Raw genomic sequence first — 18,318 nt, 5'->3', positions numbered from 1 at the left:
GTAAAAGTTAAATAATTGTAATAATCTACCACTGAAATAGTCTGTTACTCCCCTCCCACTCCTCCTTGTCCCAATCTCTGGTTCTTTCACCTCTCTAATTTTTCCTTTATGATCCACCCTACAAAGATGAAGCTTTGCTTGTGACTGTTCCTTCCCCAACTCTGTTCTCCCTCTTAACACTCTCTTCTTCCCTTTCCTTGTCCCCAACAACTAGAGCACTGGGTCTGGAATCAGGAAACCTGAGCTGTTGAGAGGGGAGTACCAGTAGAGAGCATCCCACCTCCCTTATCCAGCATCATATGGTGGGAAGGTGGCTTCCCAAATGGGATTCTGATCCCCTGAACTTTTTCTTCTCCTAGGATTCTACCAATATTGAGACTTTCGGGGCAGGATCTGATTTTCTTTGTCTCTGATTCCTTTGTCCTAGGGAAGTTTAATGGAACTTGCAAAGATCCAAGACTTCTTGGTTTAGAATTGTTTCACAATGTTTTTCCTGTCTCTGTTTCTATCTCTGTAAGTAAGAGCACCAGCTCCAATGTCGGGATGACCTGGGGATCAAATCTGGGCTCAGATACTCAGTACCACACCCAGAAATAACTGGCCATGTAACCTTGAGCAAGTTACTAAACCCCGATTGCTTTAAAAAAAAAAATATTTTGTCTCCCAAGGGCAGAAGAGAGACAGATACAGGGCCAAGGACTAAGCCTGGAGCAAAGAACCCTAAAGCTTCTGTTTACCAAGGGTGGAGCCTGTTGCTCAGCATCCTGAAGGTTCTCCATCCAGAATTCACTGACCTTAATGTTCCCCTACCAGGAAACTGTCCAACCATGGATTCTCCTGACCACCTCCTTGACTAGTTTTCCATAGTTCCCTTGAGGACATCTGACACTTATCATCTTACACTATCTTCTGCCACCTCTTTCTTAGGACACACTGGTGCCATCCTACTTCCAGGTTCTTTCTCATGGCTTCAGAGACAGGAGACGTGCATCATCTAAAGATACGCATGGAGAAGTTCCCCAGTATATTTATCAGTATTCCTGAACTCACATGGCAGTATAAGGACAATGTGGAAAAGAACAAAGGTTAGTCATGGACAAGTCAAGTCCAAGGATTGGGGAACGAGACTTGAGGAGGAAAAGGCCCAGACTTCTGAGTTGAGGTGGTAGGGAGGGAGAGGTGAGAAGGGAAGGTGCTGAAACCCCAGTGTAAGTTCAACACTGCTGAGAGAAGAGACTATTTTCCCAAGCCACCCACTGCTGCCTGATACCTGATCCCAGGATGGTTCCTCCCCCTCTCATTCCTTCACTCTTCCACCCACTTCCCCCCATGCATCCCCCTCCAACATGCGAGGCCAGGCTTGTCTCTTCTATTCCCCAATTTGTACAAGAGTTCTCCCTCATTCCTTGGCACAGTAGCTCTCTCTCCCTTGGGTTTATTCCCCATCATGCCTTTTTCCTCCTCTTGTCTTTACAGCTCAACACGATGCTGATCACAGCCACAGAATCCCTTCCTGCCACCAGGTATGAACCTGAATTCTCCTGCTCTGTGGAGCTGAATCTATGTCTCATATCCAGAGTCTTAGCTCTGAAGAGGCAGGAATGTTCACAACCTGCCCATCTCTTCTCAGTAGCAGTTGCAAACAGCCCCAGCAGACAGTCCCTCTGTGTGCTAGAAAGTCCACAGTTTCAACTCGAGACTCACAGTTGACTGTGGGAGGAAAGGGCCTCCATTAGCTAAGGGTCATTCAATTGAATGTTAGCTTTGTCTGCTCAATCCCTGTCTTTTCTTTGTGTCTTTCTCTCTCCCCAACCCCACTGCCCTTTCATCATTCTGCCATGTAAGGATACGTTCCCGAAAATTCAATGAGTATTTATTACGTTTCTACCATTTGCAAGGCATTGTGCTAGATTCTGAAAATGTAAGGACAAAAGTAAAACATCTTGTTCTGAAGGAGTTTACATTCTACTGGAAGAAAATGAGAATGTTTAGCCTTGAGGAGACTCAGTGAGATAAGGAAACATAACTTCAAGTACTTCAAATATTGAAAGAGATGTTAAACTTGTCCTTAGTACACTGCTCGGCATACTGAAGGTGTCTAATAAATGCTCAATAGCTTGACCTGTGATTGGGGTCAGAAGGCAGAGCTAAGAGCATTGTGGGCAGTAACAAAGTTAAGTTTGCTGAAAAAAAGAACTTCTGGACAATTGAAGCTGTGCCGAGTAGAAGGGACCCCAACGGTTATCAAGCTGAGACCAGCTTGTCCATGGTACTGTACAACAGCTTCTGGATCACATAGGGGTTAACCTTGATCACTCTGAAATTCTGGGATTCCATGAAATCATAAACCCTTTCATGGTGCTTTGAGATCACTAGAAGACAAGAGTGACACATTAAAGGCACAAGCATAGGTAAGGAGGAGACACAACTGTTCCTCATTGTTGACCACATGATGACTGACAAAGTGCTTTGAAATCCTGAAATGGCTGTAGATCTGAAGGCTACCTTTCTTGTGGTACCTGGGGAAATTGAGCCTGCTTCCCTACCTAGACCTTGGGTATGCAGCCTGAGAGAGGGAAAAACACCCCAATTTCCTCCCTAGCCTGACTATCCTAGTAGGAAGCCTGATGTAGAAAAGAGATACACACTGGGGATCACAAGATATGGGTCCTGTTTCTGTCCCTTACTAGCTGTGTGACCTTAGGTACGTCAATTAGACTATATGGGGTTAATAATATTGCACCACTTACCTCTCAATTCAGGAAAGTGCTATGTGGTGCAATGGATGAAGTGTTGGACTTGGAGTCAGGAAGACCTGAATTCAAATCCTGCCTTAGACACTTCTTATGTGTCCCTGGGCACCCCTTTCTTAGCCTCAGTTTCTTCATCTGTAAAATCATGGATAATAATAGCACCTACCTCCCAGGGTTATTGTGAGCACAATGACTGGCACATAGTAGGCACTTTATAAATATTTATTGGATTGGGCTGAAATGAGATAATATATGTAAAGTGTTTTGCAACCCTTAAAGTGTTATGTAAATGCTAGCTTATAATTATTATACATATGTCCACCAGTCGGTGTTAGCAACATTTCCACCATCCCCCTTCACATGGAGAAAGTCAACTCCCAGGAATCCCAAGAACTCCAGCCATGTAATGAGATACCCAGATATCTGCATGACACCAGAATTGAAGATTCCACATAGGGACTGGGAGTAAGACGACAATTGATGAAGCAGGCACAGTATCCCTAATCAAGAGTTTGGGCAAGGCAGTGGGTGTAGGAAGAGGTCAGCTATGCCACTTGATCCAGCCCCTTCCCCCCTCCAAAATGGCTAAGTCCACAACTGCAGCTCCTTCTGCACAACCTTGGGAAGAAGGAGCAATAGAGGGAGGAGATCACATGGGTAGAGAGGCTAATTGGGAAAGTGGTCATGCTAAGCCATCCAGCCCATCATGAACAGAAATAACCACTGGGATAATGAATAATGTCAAAGAAGAGTCAGACTGCAGGCTAAATTCAACCAACTCTCTAACTCTTTGAGAAGAGAATTCACTTTGAGTCTTTCCCATGGTTTTCCCTGACCTCTCATGAAATAAGGCCACTGGGGAAAAGGAGTGAGGAGGGGCCATGATTTTTGGAATATAGGAATGGCAAGGGGGACTGGAGAAAGGGAGGCAGGACTAGCCGTCCCCTTTGCCCAGCCAGGTCCTGTAACATTCGCAAGCAGAGAGTAAAATCTGCACCACAAAAGACCTACGTGTCTGTGGACCGCTTTATCGATGCCAAGAAGTGGCAAAGGCTAAAGGTGAGTAGCAAAACTGACCAGAGGAGGAGGGGATGCAAGGAAGTTCCTCATGTTCTCCAACTCTTCTCCTGGGTCTGTGGAGGGTATCCTGTGAATATGCATCTCAGACCTCATGTCACTCCTCACCCTCGGAATTCCTTTCTGCCTCCTTGGGTTGGTAGGATCTCACCCACAGCCTGAGTTCTCCTGTGGAGGCTGAACAGGTCTATGCAGCTCAGGTGAGATGATATAAAGGCCCCACTGACAGAGGTCAGTAGAGTTGGGGGTGGGGAAAATTCATATTCTAAATCCCAGTTGTATCCAGGATAATCACGGATCAATCTTCTCCCTAACCTCTCCCCCAAACCCAAAAGCCCATTCTTCCTTTTTTGGCTTTTCCCCTCCACCCCTCCACCTCCAGCCACCATCCTTACATGGGTCATGAGGGACCATGGTGAAGCACTCCCCATCTTGGTGAGGACTGATGCCCAACCTTTTCTGTGGATCCTCCAGGCCTTGGGTAAACTGAGAATCAGCAAGAAGTTTATCATAGAAGCACTCTGGGTCTCGGTGAGTTGAAAAGGAAAATCAGCCTTGGACTGCAAGTAAAACAGCATAGAGAAAGGGGAGTGTGTAGACCCTTCTGGGATAGTGACAAGCTTGGAACTGGTCACAGGCATAGGCCAGCCAGGGTGGAGAAGCAAGAGGGAGAAGGGAGCTCAGTCTCCTTAGGTCAAATAGAATGAACTGGGGAGTCAGGAACACCTTCTCAGGAGCCCCTCAGTATAGGGTGATAGAGAGGAGACATAGATGTCTTGCCCATGTCCCTGTTACTTTACTCCCAGAGTGAGAAAGGATGCTGACTCCCAACTCCCTAATTCCTAACAGGCCCAGGTAGGTCCTGAGAGAGTGAGGTATGAATCCAGCAGAAGCCTTGCTCTTCTAGGTAAGTAGGTCCTCTCTCCATGGGGGAAGTCGGGGAGAGGCTATAATATTGTAATAATAGCTAACATTTACACAGAACTATGAGAACACTTTTAAGAACATTTTTTTTTTTTTGCTTTTTGGAGGGCTACTGGGGTTAAGTGACTTGCCCAAGGTCACACCGCTATTTTTTGTGTTAAGTGTCTGAGGCCAGATCTAAACCCAGGTCCTCCTGACTCCAGAGTAGGTGCTCTATTCACTGCACCACCTAGCTGCCCCCTAGAACATTCTTAACATAGAGCACTTTATACATATTATCACTCAACAAACCTGGAAAGTAGGTGTTATTGCTATTCTCATTTTTCAGATGAGGTAACTGAGGCAAATTATGGGGGAGAGCAATTGAGAGAGTGTGGTTCCATTGTATGCCTAAACAGGGGGTAAATAGAGTGGAGGGAAGGGACCTAAGGTATCGCCTTTACTGTGCCTTGGAGGATGACATTCCCCTGGGCTCTGTCTCTTACATAAAGCCTCTCCTGTCTAGGCTGCCTACATAAACATGTGGTCCTGTCTCTCACTGAACAACTAAAGGGATGCTCCCTTAGTCGGAGGATGGATACCTTGATGGGACTTCGTATGGCCCTCAATACCTGGATCATGATCCCCAAAAGCAAAGTAATTGGAAAGGGGAAGAAGAGACAAAATTCACTAGGTGCAAGTTGGGATACTTGGGGAGGAGAAAAAAGCAATTGGTAGAAACAGAAAATAGAGGAAAGGCAATCTGAGGGGAGGAGAGAGGAAGGTAAGTGGTAGTGAGAATATAACCTAGGGAACAATGAAGGTATCACATCCATGCAGTCGGGGTAGAGATCTGGCTTCTTGATTCATCCATAAATTAACAAGCATTTTTTTTGTTGTTGTTTTTTGGAGGGAGGAAGGGCAGGGCAATTGGGGTTAAGTGACTTGCCCAAGGTCACACAGCTAGTCAGTGTTAAGTGTCTGAGACAGGATTTGAACTCAGGTCCTCCTTACTCCAGGCCCAGTGCTCTATTCAGTGTGCCACCTAGCCCTCCTAACAAGCATTTCTTGAGAGTTAGTGTGAGGGAACACAAAAGAAAGAGATAAGGTAGTCACCAGTCCTAGAAAGGGAAGAAGCATTTATTCAGTTCCTACTCGTGTACTAAGCGCTACAAATATCTCATTTGACCCTCACAACAACCCTGGGAAATAGGTGTTATTATTTCCTCTTCACTATATAATTGAAGAAACTGAGATAAACCAAATGTCAAGTGATTTTGCCAGGGCCACATAGCCAATAATTGTCTGAGGCTGGATTTGAACTTAGTTCTTCCTGAATCCAAGCCCAATGTTCCAAAATGTGTACCTTGTCACTTAAATCTTCTTAGTTTAGAGGTTCCATAAGGGCAGGGAAATCGAGTTCTAAGTATTCTATCTCCCTGCCCCCCTCCCCAGCACCAGGGAGATACTAGGAGTCCTTAATTTGTTGAGCTGCAATTCCCTGGTAGGTGGGGAGACCCAGTCCGTGTTCTCAGGTAGTTCTTAGTCTGACCACAGATAACTCAGGACCTGAGTAAGATGCTACATGGATACTTTACCAAGGTATTCACATAAAAGTGCAGAAGAATCCGGAGAAGCCTGTATATGGGTTGAGATATACGTAGAGTAAGGGAGCACTAAGTGAAGCTATAGTAAGGGTCTAGCGTCAGGGGAGCAGGAAAACCAACTTGTACTTTCTCGTTCACATGCATACACTCCTCCCCAGCGGGAGTCCATAGGCGCCAAGAGCTCACTGACCAAGGTCCTGAAGTTGCTGGTGAAGGGGAAGAGCCCTCCGGACAACATAGCCCTGGAAGCAGCTCTGTGTCTGAGCTTCCTGGACTCTGAAAATCCTGTAGCCCGTGAATTTCTGCTCCAGTGCCTGAGCCAAGAAGAAATGAAAGGAAAGATGAAGGTGTGGGGCTGCAGGCAGGGAGTCCGGGCTGGGGCATCTTCCATCTCTGCCACAGTTAACCCTTCCTTTGTCCAAGAAGGCCAACACAAGCCCTGGCCCCTTCTGGCTGTGTCCTCCAATGGGAAACTAGTCAATAAACATTTATCAAGCACCTACTGTGTGTCAGGCACTATGCTAAGTGCTGGGAATACAGTCTCTGCCCTCAAAATGCTGACAGTTTAATGGGGGAGATCATGAAGGAGAAAGGAAATGGGGTCGTGATCCAAGAGACCAAGGACAAGGAGCTAAATGAACTCTAGGTTTTCCCATTCTGGAGTTGATTAGAACATCAAGGAACGTGTATCTGATGTGTGTTTATTTAGTGTGTGGGTGTGGATGTTCACACTGAGAAACTCCTGAGATCAAGGAGTGCTCACTGCCCCCCCTTTCCTCCTTTAATAACCACCCCCACCCTGCTTCACCACCCGGTTTTGCTCCACCGCCAGAGACTGTAGGTAGCCTCAGTATTGGAAAGAGCGCACTGGATTTGGAATCAGACAAGCTGGCTTTGAATCCAGCTCTGATATTTACTTCCTTGTGGAGCCAAGTCATCATTAAGCTTCCCTGGTCCTGTTTTCTTACCCACAAACTATGTATGTGTTGGAGCTGTTATAGGAGAGGAGGGGGGGGATCCCTGAGGCCCCTTACACTTCTGAATCACACAATGATTTGCACCTTCCCTTTCCCCTCCTCTGTCTCTGCCTTTCAGCTCCCTAAGCCTTCTTGGTTTTGTCCCACTATTCCCAACTTCATCTGTCTCTGATCTATCTTGGCCAAGGTCCCCCAGGCTCTTCCTCCCATCCTCTTCCCCCTCAGTTCTCCCAATTCACTTCCCCAAGCCTCTTGGGTACACCTACTCCTTCTCCCACTGTTTCCCTTTCTCCTTTAATCTTTTAACCACCCTAGGTATTGATGGTGCTAGTGAAGCAAATGAACATACATACCCTGCCTGTCCTCAAGGCTATCATGGAGCAAATACTGAAGTCCTGTGTGGCCAAGGTGAGCTCTTCATGACTAAAGAGTCTGCGTTCCCTTTGGGCAAGGCAGGGCAAAAGTGGTGGGGTGGGAGCAAGGGGGAGGAAGCTGCCAGGATGCCACTCTTCCCTTTTCCCCATATCTCATCCAAGAAGTTCATTGCCCCTTCTAACAAACCCCAAGCCCATGAGGCATGCCCACCCCACACATTCCCCTCCATTTCTCCCCCGTCCTTAGCACCGGATAGAAGCCATCAATATGCTCGAGATTATTGGGCTAGAGAAGATCCAGAATTTGGGGATGGAGAATGACATTTTTGAGCTACTCAGGTTGAAGGTTCATGATGATCCCTTACAAGTGAGTCCCCTCCTCTTCTCTCTCTCTTTGTCAATCTCTCCTCTCATGCCACCATCTCCCTTCTTACCCCCATCTCTCCTGACCCCCAGGAAGTGAGAGAAGCTGTAGCAGAAATGGTGGAGCTGCTAAAAATGAAGCCTACAATGCTGAACATCGTGGAGTCGTGAGGAACTTGGGAACTAAGAGTGGGGATGCAGGGGAAAAAGGCCCTCATTGGGCCTGCAAGTACTGTCCACTCGAGGTGGAAGGAAAGCTGCCTGCTCCTGGGAGGTGGAGGGCACTCTTAGATAATTTCTTGCCTTCATTGCCCTGGTAGAGAGCCAGGAGGTTGGTTTCAGGGAGCCGTCCTTTCTGGGATAGCTAGGATCTGGGGATTCTGGGATACAAGGGCAGAGGGTGTTAGATGATATTGAGGGTAGGGCTGGAATAAAAGGAGGAGAATGGAATAGGGTGGCAAATTGGAGGCTGAGGAATGAAGTGATGGATGCTGGAAGGGGACTGTCCTAAAGGGAGAAGGGAAGAGGTGTGGTCCCCATGAGTGTCTCCCCGGAGGGAGCAAAGGGTGAAGGGAAGGGCCTTAAGATGTCCAGAAGACTTGGGTTCGTATCCTTCCTCAGACATTTACTAGCTGCATAACCCTGGACAAGCCACTTATAACTTCTTTGGGCCTCAGTTTCCCACCTTAAATGAGAAAGTTGAACTCAGTGGCCTCAAAGATCCCTTTCAGCTTTAAAGATGTTATCGTATAGCAGAGTGGGGAGAGTGGGATAGAGCCAGAGGTCTTATGAAAATGATGGGATCATGAGATGGAGAGGCAATGAGGTGAGGAGTGTGTGATGGGATGAAGAATGGGGGGAAGGGTGATAAGGGCTGGTGTCTTGAGAAAAGGGATGAGATGAAAGGAAGGAAATCAGATGGGCAGGGAGGAATGGGATGAAGTAGAAAAGGAGGGATGAAACGTTGTAGATGGGATGAGGGGATCAGAGGAGTGATGGAGACTAAGACTAAGATGAGGTAGAGATGAAGAACGGTGTCGAGGTGTGATAGGGAGAATGGATGGGGGGGGATAAATGGAAAATGGGATGAGAAGTAGGGGAATAGGATGGGAGGTATGAGGATTGGAATAGAGAAAGAGGGGAGGAAATAAGCATTTATATAGTGCCTACTATGTGCTGGGCACTGCACTTCATGCTTTCTACAAATATCTCATTTGAGACAATGGGGACCAAGGTGAGAATGGGATGACAGAAGGAAGTCTGGGCATGGAGGTGGAATATTAGGGCAAGTGGGGGCCGGAGGTGAGAGCTCTGGGGTAATCATTGTATGTATATCAAATGGAAGATTTCTCAAGTCCCAGGCATTGTCTTGACCTTTCTTATGTGGTAGATAATATGATTCATTAGCAAAACAGGCCCAATAAAGGGGCCAATGGATTCCCCAGTCAGTCCACAGACCCATTTATTATGCCTGTTTTGCTAATAAATTGTCTAGCTGGGATTATTCTCCACCACACTTAGGAGAACAGCTAGGAGTTCATCAGTCCACAGTCATTTTCTCAGCCTTTCTCTCTGACCCGGAAGGTATGGGGTATAAAGTCAGTCAGCCAACAAGCATCTAGTAATTGATTACCATGTACCAGTCATGGTAATTTAGACATGGAATTACAACTGTATCACTATTTGGGGAAGGAGAGCACTGGTTATTGTAGGACCAGTCCTTCTCCTCTTCCTTCCTTTCCTCTCCCAGTAACCCCTCCCTCTATTCCCTTCTACAGGCAACTTAATGACACCAGTGCTTTGGTACGTCGTGAGGCTGTCATATCCATCGTAAGGCCAACCAAATTGATTTTCTGCCTTTTACCCCTATTGTCAATGTCAGCAGAATTTATTAGGCACTTATCTTGTATTGGACACTCCTCCCATAAGTCCTCACTGGTTTGGTGATGAGACGGAAGGGAAAAAGAGAGGAAGGGAAGGCAAGGTGAGTCGAGATAAACTGGAAAGAAAAGGAGAGCACATAGCACTGAAGACAACCTATTGTGAAGGAGTGCCCATTCCTGACGGCTCAGACACAGAAGACTTTGCTCAGGCACCAGGCTGTGTGGCCTAAGTCTGAGTAGGGCAAGGAGTAGTGAAAGAGCCATAGGCCATGAAAACTTGACTACCTCAGCCTAGACACCAGCTAGTCAGTCCCAGAACAGCATACCATGAGATTAGAAGGGGAGTTCAGCAATGTCACCTTGAACTTCAGTGACTTTCCTCTGTATCATCCCAGAAGACCCAGGGAAGTGGCAGGGTGGGGAGAGGCATCAAAAGCCCATACTTAATACCACTTCCCAGGGCCAGACACCCAGGATCTTTTACCCTTGCCTCCCACCAGGGTGTTTTGGGCATCTGCAGCTCATACATGTTCTATTTCCTCATGGACATGATGGACCTGGAACCAAATCTAATGGTGAGGAAAGAGGTGAGTGGTTCCTTTCCCCCACCCCCACCCTTTGCTTCTACTCATACTTCACCACCCTACTCCCATCATCCCCACCACTGCCAGACCCTGCTGTTCCAAAAAGTCTCTCCATAACCTGCTGGGTGAAATCCACATTCCACAGCCTGGCATTCAAGAGCCCAACCGTAACCTACCACCCCATCTTAATTTTCCACAACAATACAATCCTTTCATGTAAGCCAGATCTATCTCCTTCTCAACCTTCCAGCTAGACCATGGTCTATGCTTCCTGGTTCTGGAGTCATGGTTCATGCTCCATGGAATTTCTTTCCTACCACTCTCTCCCTATTGAAAGGCCTCAAGGCCTAGCTCAAATGTCAAAGCCTCCCCTTATCACCCCAGTCAGAAATGATTTCTCCCTCCTCTAAACTTCTAACATCCTTATAATGTATATCCTTCATAATGGTACTTAGGTAGTATCATTTCATACTGTTACTTTCATGTTTCACACATGTAGATCACGTATCTACACACAGACTCTTGTCCAGTCATGTATCTCTTACGGGGTCAAGGGTAAGGTCCTGCACAGAATGAGGGACCAATTTCCTTTTTGTCAGTATTTCTCTGACACTGGGCAAAATGCTTGGCACAAAGTAGTTGATTAATAAGATTTTATTGAGTTTAATTTAGGTAGGTAGGTGACATGATAGAAAGGGCTTCATTTGAAGTCAGGAAGATTTGAGTTTGCATACTGCCTAAGACACTTACCATCTGTGTGCTCCTGAGGTCATTGAACCATTCTAAGACTCAGTTTCCTCATCAATAAAATGGGTGTAATAATAGCACTTCCTTCTCACAGTGGTTATAAGGCTCAAATGAGGTAATCTATGAAAAGTGCTTTGTAGAACCTTAAAGCAAATATATGTTGATGTTTTTGCTGTTGTTTTTATTATTAAAATTATAAAACCGGTTAGAGGTCATCTAGTTCAATCTCATTCATATAGGAAAACTGAGGCTCAAATAGGTGGAATGATTTGCCCAAGGTCGTCCTGCTCTTTAATGTCATAGCTGAACTTGAGTTCTGGTATAGGGCTCCTACTGCTTCATGGTCCTTAATTGTCTACCCTCCTCCCTGCTCAAAGCCCCAGCTTTTTGAGGGTTGGGGAGGAGGGAGGAGCAAAGACTCTTTGACCTGGCCTCCTGAGAATGGGCCATACTGTTCTCAGAGCTTACTCCCTCTCCACTCCAGATCAGAAAGAATCTGTGCCTGGAGTGAGCCAGCCCTTGGGTCTCATTATGTTTTTTGACAGCTGGAAAAAATATTCATTACCCTATTCAAGAAAGATCCCTGGGTCTGGGCAAAGCTTCAGGACTGGAAGCTCCTGGTGGAGGAAGAGTCCAGGAAAGAAAGGGAAAGAATCCAGGCTTTGATGCTTCAAAGGAAGATGAGGGACCTCATGAACAAAAAGAAATCTTTACTTGGAGGCCTGGGCCCCTTGATCCCTCAAAAGATTGTTAGATCTAGGAAGGTTATGGCTGAAAAAGGAAGGTCAATCTTTAATGTTCCTATCAAAGGCATCACTTTAGCCTCCAACTACCCACCCTGTATCAAATCCCAAGATGAAAAGGATCATTCCTTTCCCAAAGGATCCAAGATATCCTGGGATTCCCCAGTCATCAGGGAGCACCTCAAGAACCTTGCTTCCCACTGAGTCAAGTCAAGTTTGTCCTAACAACTCCCCTTCTACATTAACTTTACTCTTCTCCCCACCATCTCTGGACACAGTGCTTCCATTTCCTCTGTCGGAAGATTTCTGAGCCCGTCTCATAAATTAGTTAATAATGAATGCTAATTTGTCCCAAAATATCATTCTTATTTTCAGTCAGCAAGTCAATAAATATTTACTAAGTGCCTACTATGTACCAACTATGCATGAGGGATATAAAGAGGCAAAAGACTGTCTCTGTCCTCAAGAAGCTTACAATCTAAGGGGGAAGACAACACAAAACCAAATATATACGAACAAGTTATATATAGGATAAATAGAAAAAAAGAGAGGCCAGACACTAGACTTAACAGGGATTAAGAATAGTTTGCTATAGAATCCTGTGGGATTTTACTTGGGACTTAAAACCAGGGAGGTCAGTTGTCAGAGTGAAAGAGGGAGAGCATTCCAAGCATGGGCAGCTGCCAGAGAGAATTCCTGGAACCAAGAGCTAGAGTGTTTTGTTCATAGAGCAGTGAGGCAGCCAGTGTCACTGGATTGAGGTTAGCAAAGTGTAAGAAGATCACTGGTAACACTAAAAGGAGCAGTTTTGCTGGAATGATGAGGTCAGGAGACAGATTGTAAAGGGTTGAAGAGAGAGGAGGAGGAGAAATGAAGGCATAGCTTTTTCAAGGAGTTTACCCACAAAGGGCAGAAGAAATACAGGATGATTGCACAAGCTAGGTGACTCAGTAAATAGAACACGTGGCCTGGAGTCAGAAAAATCTATGTTCAAATCCTGCCTCAGACACTTACTAGCTATGTGACCCTGGGCAAGTACCTAATCTCTGCTTATCTTAATCCACTGGAGAAGGAAATATCGAACCACTCTAGTATCTTTGCCCAGAAAACCCCACTGACAGTAATGATGTGCTATCATCCATCCATGAGGATGATACACACATGGGATCATGAAGAATTGGACATGATCCCCACATTTACACAGCAAAACAATTTTGCCAAGACGGCAGATTAACCAAAACACAGAACATTCCCAAAACACAAGCTTGGGTGGATCATCACAAGTCTTGGGTGTTGTGACCCAAAATAAAAATTATTTGAGTGGATCCAGAACCTGAGGGAACGCAGAATAACTTTGTGGTCATTTCCAGCATTCCTAGAGAGTTACTGGGGTCAGGTGACATTCTGGATGCAGACAATTTTTAATGACATAGGGTTGGATTTAGGCAGAACAATTTATTCCAAACAATATAAGAAGTCATTATTCTCACACACTTCGAGGTTTATATCCCAAAGAAATCAAAGGAAGAGGGGAAGAATTCAGATGTACAAAAACTATCAGCATTTTTTGTTATAGTAAAGAATGGAAACTCAAAAGGTCAAATTGGGAAGACTGAACAAATTGTGGTATATGAATCCTCTCACTCCAAATCCAGTTTTCTTCACTGCACCACACTACATCCTAGTAAAAGCATGCTCTGCACCCATACAAGATGGATACAATTTCCTACATCTCAAATAGAATTATAATACAATTCCTTCACAATCTCTGTGATTCTTAAAACGGTGGAAAAAAGACACAGTCACTTTAGAACTCAAAACTCCAACAGTAAAGGACTTTGGGTGAGGTGTCACGTCATTGGCAATCTGAAGATTGGCTACCCCATCAGAAGGGATATTCCATCTCACCATCACCAATACTAACTGTCAAACAAATGTCACCAATCAGACAAGTAGGCCAGTTTAGAGGAAGCAATGAGGAAACCTGAGGGACAAGAGACAGTATGTAGGAAACACCACCTTTACCATCACCTCCCCTAAGACCCCAACTGAGATAGCTCAGAACCCTCAACCCATTGTCTGTAACAGCTGCTCTCTCCCTTCCTCCCCTCCCTGGCCATAGATTGCCAGTTCTGCTTCTAACCGGACCCCTATAGTCATAGGCTAGGGAAGCAACCCTGATGGAGATGGGAGCAGACAACTCCCTCTGCAGAGATAGCCAGCACACTAAATGACAGCCTAAATCCAAAAAGATCCTAGCAGATTAGAACATTAAACTGAAGGTGAAATTTAATACAGTTGTGTAGTACCTCAGTAGGGCTGACTGAAAGGATCAGGTAGCTCAGGTTCAAGACTGAGATTAAATGAGATTCTCCTCAGTCCAGCAAAAGGAAGGTTACCTAGGCATAGTGGGGGAAGATATTTTACAAGGAGAAAATGTGGGTGAGTGCAACTTTTTGTGTTAGCGTTATGTTGCTAGTCTGCTATTCAAAAAGCCTTAGGGATCAGCCTCTGACTTTGCTACAGAGATGACCAGAAAACCTATGGCCACTGCCTGGATCTTAGTACCATACCCCAAGATAATTTCTAGCTAGAAATTCCTATTCCTTTGTGGAATATTGTTCATTGGTGCCTCTGGGCAGTTGGCATACAAGGTACCAAACTGGTCAGATGTACATGGTTGAATCCCTGACCCTATCCTAAGTATACTGGGTCTTCTTTCCCACCAGAGAGCCCCTCTGTTGTATAGAATAACCTAAGTATGCCCACAATAGACTTGGAAGAGGGGAAGAAATGTAGCATGACTCACATGATCAACTCCCTTCCTCCTTCCAGGGAAACCTCAATATTATCTTATCTACTTGTTCTCCCCTAGCTAAATCTCAGAAGTATACTGCCCCCTTTAGAGCTCCATTTGTTTCCCTTTCTCTATTCTGATTCAATGTATCTCCTTTCCTTTCCCTCTTCCTAAAGCTCTTCCGATATTCCTGGCACTGCTTACTTCACTTTGTACCAGTTCATATAAGTATCCATATTTCTCAGTATCCATGGCGCTTTTATAGTTTCTTCTATAGTTTCATTTGTTCTTTTATAGTTTTTTATAGTGCTTAGAGCACAGCCCATCACATTCATGTAGGAGTCACTCTTTTACATTGGCCTACAGAAGAAATTTTCAGAGAGCAGATCAGTGTGCAACAAAGACTGGTTGTAATGGAAATGTAAATTTTTAAGATCTTCCCTCCCCCTAGGCTAAAGTGCACCTGGAGCCTGGGGTGGGAGGCTTGTTTTTCAGTAGATACTTTTTGATTACCCAGTGGGTCCAGAAGGTTGTTACATTCTCTGAGCCAGGAGAAGGCTATATAAACCCTGATTTGAGGCTTTTGGGGCTCACTTTTGAGAAGTGTTCTGTGATTTGATCAGATAAGACTCTAGGGAAGCCGTTATTGAGACCCCCCCCTCCCACTCCCCACCCAGGCTTTGAAAAACCCAGATGTTGATTTGGTATGGATATAATGGTTGGACAGTTTGGAAACCTATCTACTTGATCTGTTTCTCTCTCTTGATACTCAGAAGTTCGGGGTGCTGACCTTTTCCCCCTGAACTAGGTAAACTATATATATTTGACTGATTAAAGTAAGCTTGTTAACCAATTTTGAGTTGCTTTCCTTTAGCAAAGCAGATCTAAGAACCTGTGTTGGCAGCCACCCTGGGGACGCTTGGGGTGCTTGCTACTACACTGGTCCTGGGGGGAAAGAAGCTTGTGCTTGAACAGTTTCTTCCTAAAGGAAGTAGAAATGTTTGCCTTGATGCAGAAGAGTGTACCTACCAAGGGCAGACATGTGCTTATGTTTGACCTGAGAGAATACCTGAGAATGAATGCCCCTAAACCAAGGAACAACAGTAGCCAGTTATGGCAGTGCTCCTGCAAAAGCACAGACATGTTTGGAGAGAAAAGTTTGTAAGCAATGCTGTTGAACCTGAAGAAGGGAGGTGGGGAAGATTTCGTTTTCCAAATGGCATAATCCTGGAGTCTAATCAGAGTAGGAGGATGTCCTACGTAACACCAGCCTTGAGGGTTGCCTCATAGATACATCATGTGTGAGAGTACCTGAGTTTGAGAGTTTAGTTATCAGACCTTCTAGATAAAGGTGATCCACATAGCCAAACAATGTCTAGCCTAAGAGAAAGAAGAGTCACTTGTGTGACTTGTAGCAGACAGACTAAATCCACATCATGGAGGACTAAGAACAAAAGAAGATGTAGACTTTGCTAGACCTGAAATTACATTGAATTACTTGGCTATTGCTGATCAGATGAGAGGGGGATTGTTTGTTCAAAGTGTGCTAACAGTTCAGGAGATCCAGATCTCTGGGCAGCAAGGGCATGGCTCTCTTGGGTCCTTCAGCTATAGAATGAACCTGGAGATAGTCATCTTCTCACTTGGCAGCCAACAACTCAAGATCACAGGAATTCTCCACCCATGAGCTTACCACCAGAGCTGGAAATACCCACTTCTCAGGATCCCTGGTCACTGGCCTGTGTTCATGGAAGGAAAAAGAGTGGCAAAGGCAACCAGGGCCTCAGGCTCTCCTAGGCAAGTGCACATTCCCACTGCCATCTGGTTGTTGCCCCAGTTTCTAGAGAAATATACTCCTTATCCCTTGCTGGAAATCCATAGAAGATAAAGCTCTGGGAGTCCCTAAAACAAATGAAGATTTCTCTTTACTTTTCCTATAGACCACCAAATTGACAGCTACTCCTGACTCCAAATTCAGTGTTCTTGCCACGGCCAAACTCTCTCTACAAATCCAGTGCATGGGAGAACAAAACAAAAATGGAAAAAAATTAGGGAAAAAAGCTTAAGGTTTAAGGATTTGGGGAGTCCTCTGTAATCAGAAAAAAATTTAATTTCCCATCCACTTTTACATATATGTGTATATGTGCATATATATGTGTATGTATGTGTGTATATATATGCAAATACACACACATACATATTCTCAGTTGTATCCAACTAATCCTTACTAAACACCTACTATGTTCACAGTGGTGTGCTAAGTATTTATGGGAACTACAAAAATGAACAAGACAGTCTCTAACCTCAGAGAACTAACAAACGCCATCATGGCAGCATGGTACTACAGTGAAATGAAAGAGAATTTTGAAAGAAGAGGAACCAGCTTCAAATCTCACTTCTACTGCTTCGTAAAAGGCCTATGTGACCTTGGTCAAGTCTATTTACTTCTGTGAGCCTCAGTTTCCTCCACTACAAAACAAAAGAAGCTTGGACATTGTCATCATCATCACAGCCAGCATTTCTATGGCTCCTACTCCACTGTGCAAAGCACTTCACAAATGTTCTCTCATTTGCTCTTCATAGTAACCTGGGAGACTAGGTGTCACTATTTCCACTTTATAGTTGAGGAAACTGATGGTCCCCAAGGTCCCTTCAAAATCTAAGAATCTATGGAAAATGCCATGAGAAAGAACATGAGGATCGATGTCTTCCTTTCTGAAGGGGAAGGGAAAGCTCAATGAAGGAGCCGACTTTTGAATTGGAATTTAAAGGATGAATTGGATTTTTGACAGATGGAGATAAGAGAGAGGAAATAGACCAAACACATTGGTTTCATGAGCAAACCAAGTTTAGTTGCCTAAAGTCGATGTAACTGTATAAATGGAGGGTTTTAAAGTGTTTACATATACATATACACACATACATACACATACACACGTTTGTATGTATATTTGTGTGTATGTACACATATACATATATTTCTTCCCTATAACTTCAGGGAGGGGAGTTTTATACAAAAAAAAATTTTGTTGCTTCAAAGTTTCTGGATAATTGCTCCCTCTACACGATAAAGACTCAAAAGTACTTACTGGGTTGAACTAGATGGCCTCTGAGTTCCCTTCCCATGCTTTCTCTATAATCTCATAAATCCGTTTCCCTTTCTGAGGCCATTTTTGGAGCAATATAGGCACATCAGGTGTGCTTGTGACCACCAGGGGGCAACAGAGACAGTAACATCTCCCTATTCCTCTCTACCTTGGAGGACCCAGGATAAACACAACAGGATTCAAGTTCTCCTAATATCTTACTTAGCTGGAATGTTAATTTAACCACCTCCCTCATTCCCAGAGAAAACTTACATGCCAGTGGAAAGGGGAGAGAGGGCAACCTAAGAAACGATGAACTCCACCACCTGGGAGATCATTTGTGGGTATCTGATAGCCTATTTGGGAAGGTTTTCTGTTTGTATTCCCAGATATGCCATCCTAATTTATGGTTTGGATGAGATGG

The 18,318-nt window shown here is 44.8% G+C and overlaps 2 protein-coding genes across 2 annotated transcripts in view; one reads left to right on the top strand and one right to left on the bottom strand.

Moving 5' to 3' along the window:
- The window catches only part of LOC138162618 (protein Wfdc21-like), a 387,573-nt gene that overhangs the window by 253,468 nt on the left and 115,787 nt on the right, over positions 1–18,318 (bottom strand). The window lies entirely within an intron of this gene.
- On the top strand, positions 965–12,215 carry HEATR9 (HEAT repeat containing 9). Its single transcript, XM_069089258.1, is given in 18 exon segments — positions 965–1,085; positions 1,477–1,523; positions 3,079–3,218; positions 3,713–3,812; positions 3,974–4,030; positions 4,305–4,361; positions 4,680–4,737; positions 5,260–5,390; positions 6,499–6,708; positions 7,175–7,241; positions 7,244–7,273; positions 7,566–7,573; positions 7,633–7,725; positions 7,939–8,058; positions 8,148–8,221; positions 9,833–9,884; positions 10,438–10,524; positions 11,814–12,215. Coding segments are annotated over 18 exon segments (1,854 nt in total).

Source organism: Petaurus breviceps, unplaced genomic scaffold, assembly GCF_028583685.1.
Source record: "Petaurus breviceps papuanus isolate PSGF00001 unplaced genomic scaffold, PetGlider_PUasm1.0 186, whole genome shotgun sequence".
NCBI lineage: Eukaryota > Metazoa > Chordata > Mammalia > Diprotodontia > Petauridae > Petaurus > Petaurus breviceps.
The sequence above is the reverse complement of the archived record's forward strand: the minus strand, read 5'-3'. Positions and strand labels throughout refer to the sequence as shown.